Here is a 5,993-nt window from a genome sequence, read left to right on the forward strand (position 1 = left end):
GGTAGAGAAGAGAGGATAGAGAAGAGAAGGACAGGATTAGTGAAGAGAAGTGAAGAGAAGCGAAGAGAAGAGAAGCGAAGAGAAGAGAAGAGAAGAGAAGAGAAGAGAAGAGAACGAGAAGAGAAGAGAAGAGAAGGAGAAGAGAAGAGAAGAGAGAAAGAAGAGAAGAGAAGAGAAGAGAAGAGAAGACAGGATAATTGAAGACAGGATAAGTGAGAGAAGAGACGAGAGGAAAGGAGAGGAGAGGAGAGGAGAGAGGATAAGACAAGAGAGGATAAGAGAAGAGAAGACAGGATTAGTGAAGAGAAGACAGGATTAGTGAAGAGAAGTGAAGAGAAGCGAAGAGAAGAGAAGAGAGGATAAGAGAAGAGAGGGTAAGAGAAGAGAGGATAAGAGAAGAGAAGAGAGGATAAGAGAAGAGAAGACAGGATTAGCGAAGAGAAGCGAAGAGAAGCGAAGCGAAGCGAGAGAGAGAAGAGAAGAGAAGAGAAGAGAAGAGAAAAGAAGAGAAGAGAAGAGAAGAGAAGAGAAGAGAAGAGAAGAGAAGAGAAGAGAAGAGACGAGAAGGAAAGGAGAGGAGAGGAGAGGAGAGAGGATAGAGAAGATAGGATAAGAGAAGGAGAAGAGAAGAGACGAGAAGAGAAGAGAAGAGAAGAGAAGAGAAGAGAAGAGAAGAGAAGAGAAGAGAAGAGAAGTGAAGAGAAGAGAAGAGAAGAGAGAGAAGAGAAGAGAAGACAGGATAAGAGAAGACAGGATAAGAGAAGACAGGATAAGTGAAGAGAGGAGAGGAGAGGAGAGGAGAGGAGAGGAGAGGAGAGGAGAGGAGAGGAGAGGAGAGGAGAGAGAGGAGAGGAGAGGAGAGGAGAGAGAGAGAGAAGAGAGAGAAAGAGAAGAGAAAGAAGGAAAAGAGAAAGAAGAAGAGGAAGAGCTAAAAAATAATGTATCATTTATTTAAAAAAATTATATGCCTTAATCTTGGCTGAAAAGTGAAAATAGTATTTTTTTCTCCAAGTCTTCATTTTAATAGCTGCCGTCTCTTTGCCATACCAGTTACTCAATCAGAGAATCACAGTGTCAGGGTTTGGAAGGAACCTCAAAAGATCATCTAGTCCAATCCCCCTGCCATAGCAGGAACACCTTGCTTAGGTCAGACAGGAATAAGTCCAGGCAGGTTCTGAATGTCTTCAGAGAAGGAGACCCCACAATCTCTCTGGGCAGCCCCGTTCCAGTGTTCTGTTACCCCTCACCATGAAGTTTTTTCTCATATTTTTGTGGAACCTCCTATGTTCCAGCTTGTACCCATTACCCCCTTGTCCTATTACTGGATGTCACTGAGAAGAGCCTGGCTCCATCCTCCTGACACAAACACTATTTCCATATTATAAACAGTTCATGAGGCATCTCTCAGTCTCCTCCAAGCTAAGAGACCCAGCTTCCTCAGCCTTTCCTTATAAGGGAGATGTTCCAGTCCCTTCAACATCTTTGTGGCTCTGCGCTGGACTCTCTGAAGCAGTTCCCCCATCCCTCTTGAACAGTGCGGCCCAGAACTGGACACAATACTCCAGATGTGGTCTCATCAGGGCAGAGTAGAGGGGGAGGAGAACCTCTTTTGACCTACTAACCATGCCCCTTCTGGTATGCCCCAGGATGCCACTGGCCTTCTTGCATTGCTGGCTCGTGGTCACGCTGCTGTCCACCAGGACCCCCCAAGTCTCCCTTTCCCCTATTCTGCTCTCCAACAGGTCACAGTCCCCAACCTATACTGGTACCTGGCGTTGTTCTTGCTCAGACACAAGTCTCTACATTTGCCCTTGTTGTATTTCATTACATTTCTTCCTGCCAACTCTCCAGCCTGTCTAGGTCTCACTGGGTGGCAGCACAGCCTTCTAGCGTGTCAGCAACTCCTCCCAGTTTTTCATCACACACCAAGCTTGCTAACAGTGCACTCACAGGGTCACTGGTCTGAAATTTAGGCTAAGGCCTCAGCAGCACGTCAAGGGAGCAGGCGCTGCTCATTGTGCTGAATGTGCATGGTTAGGCCCTGCAGAGTCAAGGATGCAGCAAGTCATTCTTTCTCCCCCTTCTTCTTTCTGGTGCCACTGATGGTCTGCATCCTGCACGGCTGCACGTCATCCATGCAGCAGAGCATGCTCATAGCCCTTCCCTGTGCCAGGTGGTGGCCATCCTCCCCCCACTGTCACACAGAAGTCTCAATTGACAACTTCTTCTGGCTGCCTGAGTCCACAGACAGGTACTGGCCACTCCTGCCTTTGCTGTTGCTGAGGTCCCAGTTGCAGCTTGCCTCTGTCAGAGAGATCCCAGGAGGAAAGCAGCTTTTCTTTGTTCCCTCTCAGAGTCTGTTTGAGGCGAAAATTACTCAGTCACAACAACTTGAGACTTTCCTTTTTCTAGCGAGATGTGGAGGAGAATAAGAGAGTTTTATCTTTGAGAGTGGAGTCGGGAGAAAGAATGAAAAGGAAAGCTGAGCTAAAAATAAAATAATTATATATATTACGTATTAAAACATTTTAAATGCCAGAATCTTGGCTAAGAAGTGAAAAGAGGGGACTTCCCCAGCAACTGCTTGAAAAGGCCAAAGTTGGCCCTACTGAAGTCCAGGGCTGTGATTCTGCTTGGTATTTCTTTTCCTGCCACATGAGATCCTGAACTCCCCCGTCTCATGGTCACTGCAACCAAGGCTGCCCTCAGCCTTCATCACTTTAACCAGACCTTCCTTGTTAGTGGGAATAAGGTCCAGCAGCGCTCCTCTCCTAGTTGGCTCATCCACCATTTGCATCAGGTTATCATCAGTGCACTGGAGGAACCTCCCTGGACTGTGGATGGCTGCCTGAGCAGGCCTTCCAGCAAAAAGTCCTCCATGATTGCCAGTGCCTGTAAGTGCGAGGCTGCTATCAGCTGCCTGAAGAAGGCCTCAACTTCTTGTCCTGATGCAGTGGCCTGTAGTAGACATGCGCTGCAGTATCACCCATGCCAGCCTGCCCCTTCATTCTCAACCCACAAACTCTTAACTCACTGCTCATCCGCCCCCTGGACAGCACTCAGTACATTCTAGTTGCCTCTCCCACATAAGGAGCAACTCCAGCACCTCTCCTTGCTGGCCTGTCTGTTTCCTGAGAAGGACACAGCCATCCATGACCACATTCCAGCCATGTGAGCTGTCCCCACCGTGTGTCTGTAATTGCCACCAGATCACAATCTCCTGCCCAAACACACGGATTTCTAACTCCTCCTGCTTATTCCCCATGCTGTGTGCATTGGTGTACAGGCACCTCAGGGAGCGAGCTGAGCACTTCCGATTTCACCCTAGGGGTGTGGGAGGCCTCCTGGTCTTCATCGGTACTGGAGTGCTGCCCCACACAGTGCAAGTCCGGCCTACAACCCCATGCACGTGCTGGTGGCAGGTGACAGCTGCTGCTGAAGGTGCTGTCGTTTCATCACTGCACATCGTCTCCCCTTCCACAACAGGCCGTTTTACTTGTTGTTTGTGACACTTCCAAAATCCATATGGACTTCATAGCAACCATGTAGTGCTGGGTTATGCGATGAAAGCCTGCTGTCATGCCAGCAAGGAAGAACCCATGGGCTGGGGAACTCTGGCCCCTTCCCCGTGCTGTCGCAGGAGGTGACCAACCCCACAGCTTGGGGAAGAGACCATTAAGGTCATCTAGTCCAGCTGTTGACCCATCGCAACCATGCCCACACTAAACACATGTCAATCAGTGCTATCTCTATATGTTCTTGAAAATCCATAGGACAGAAGATTTATACATGTAGAAGTAATCTCCTAAAATCAACCACAGCCTCAGCTAGTTTTCATTAGTGCAATTTAGAAGTTAACGGACTATGTTTTAAAATATCACAAGAGTTTTGCTTGCCTTATGGTTTCAGTGGTTTAGACATTTAGATTTTTTAGCCTTCTATGGGAATCAGTGATGGGAAGCCAGGGTCCACCTCTTCACAGACCTCATTTCAGAGCTGACATTGGAGGTCAAGGTATCCCACTGGAGATTCCTGTGTACCTGAGGCCTTCCAGGAGTAAGCAGTTGGGTTTTCTATTTTTTCTCTTGCCATTTTTTCCCCCCCTTTTGTTTCTATATCTATGGCTGTTGCAATTCAGGCTTACTCCTCACTTACTGCAGCCTAGGACTTTGCTACCTTGCTGTGACTTTCCATCACATTATAGTGTTACACATTGCATCTAGTTTTTTTTCAGTACGGAAAAGTTCTCAGGAATGCCTTCTAGAATGAACTTTGATAGTTTTTACAGCCTTCAATTCTGTGATTTAAATCACTGAAATTAGATGAAATCAATTTTTCTCTTGAGGACAGTTTGTTTCTCAGTGTTCTAGTCAAAGTCCTGCACCTCCAAAGCAAGGAGAGCAGAAGATGCAGCCAGATCCTTTTCTTTTGATGCAGTCTCTCTTTGGTAGCATGGATGCAGGTTGGTCAGCCTGACGAGCTGCAAAAGTGTGTCTGTTCAGTGATGTTAGACTCGAAGGACTGTAGTTAGTTTTCTAATCAGGCTTTACATCACGTCCAATCTAAGACTGCTTTTTACTATTGGTCAGTTAAACAGATTTTCCACTATGTTGCAAAACTCTTCCCCAATTCACCTTACAAAACAGGTCAAACTCCTTCACTACAGCCCGGAGAAAATAGAATATTCAATGCAAAGGCTGGCAGCGACTGCATTTTTACATGGGCTAAAGGATGTGATCCCCCCCAAGTTTATTCTCAGTGAAGTCTGAACCCTTAGTGCTGAAAACTTTCCAAAGAAAAATTGCATTATGCAAACATCAGATGTGGTCACTGTAAGCAACTAAAGTGTGCATAATCATAAAGCCTCAAAAATAGGGGGTTGTAATAGAATCTATGGTTCCATCTGCCTTAGAATTTATTCCAAGCTGCTTATATTGCAATAATCCCAGGATACGAAAAGGGCCATCCAGATGTCTGGCAGATCCCTTAATTTTTATTATACTCTTGAGTGCTGAAAGTATGTTGAGAAAGCTTCAGCGAGCATCCCATTCTCCAGAGATTCAAACGTCCCAGCAGACTTTTACAAGCAGATTTGAGCGCACTCGCATCAGATTCTATGTCAACCGGAAGCCCACACTAATGTTTCAGCTCATGTTGAGGCCCAGAGTAATATGTTCTCACAAGGGTTATTAGCTTTGCCCCACTACAGCAGCTTTGTGTGGCTTCTAGCTTGAAGATGACACATATCTGGTCTCTCTGGATCACCTGTGCCTGCAGAATCTGTACAGGGGTGCCTGTGGGAAAGGAGTTCAGGAAGCACCTTGCCTGTCTTGTACACATGGGTGGCTGCTGTGATAGGGCTTATGATGGGAGTAGTAAAGTTGCTTACAACAGGGGGATTTTTTTTTGGCAGCTTAGAGGGAATTGGCTGCAATCATAAATGTGCACTGTGGAAACGGAACTGTATTAACTCATTATAATGGTTTCTATCTTGTTACTTACCCGGCACAGTTATGCACACTGCACAGAACCTGGATTATCAGGAAGAGCAAAAGCCTGTCATGGGACCATTATGTCCTGTTAAATCCAACAACCTAAATAACTTGCAGTGGCTTTCAGAGCGTGTATTATTTATTATCAGTCATACAGTCTCCCTCAGATGTTTCTCTGACTTGACCTGAACCGCAGAGTTTTGCCAGCAGAGTTATTTCATAATATCATAGTATCATAGTATCATAGTATCATAGTATCATAGTATCATAGTATCATAGTATCATAGTATTGTGTGAGTTGGAAGGGACCTTAGAGATCATCGAGTCCAACTCCCAGGATTCGAGCCCTCTGTGTAGCAGAGCGGCACTTCTACCCCTTGCGCACAGGGGGGATTCAAACCCGGGCCCTCTGGTGTTGCAAGCGGCAATTCTACCGCTGCGCCACTGGGGCACACATTTCAGCTGCAAGTGTGAAAATAATCATATTCCCTTGCTGATAGA

General features: G+C 46.3%; 1 protein-coding gene across 1 annotated transcript in view; it reads left to right on the plus strand.

Annotated features, from left to right (window-relative positions):
• The first annotated feature begins 1,623 nt into the window (after positions 1 to 1,623).
• LOC140253781 (maestro heat-like repeat-containing protein family member 2B) overlaps positions 1,624 to 5,993 on the plus strand; it is a 17,020-nt gene continuing 12,650 nt past the window's right edge. Inside the window, 2 exon segments of the mRNA XM_072339703.1 lie at positions 1,624 to 1,765; positions 2,174 to 2,251. Coding sequence (XP_072195804.1) covers positions 1,624 to 1,765; positions 2,174 to 2,251 — 220 coding nt within the window.

Source organism: Excalfactoria chinensis, chromosome 1 (assembly GCF_039878825.1).
Source record: "Excalfactoria chinensis isolate bCotChi1 chromosome 1, bCotChi1.hap2, whole genome shotgun sequence".
Classification (NCBI taxonomy): domain Eukaryota; kingdom Metazoa; phylum Chordata; class Aves; order Galliformes; family Phasianidae; genus Excalfactoria; species Excalfactoria chinensis.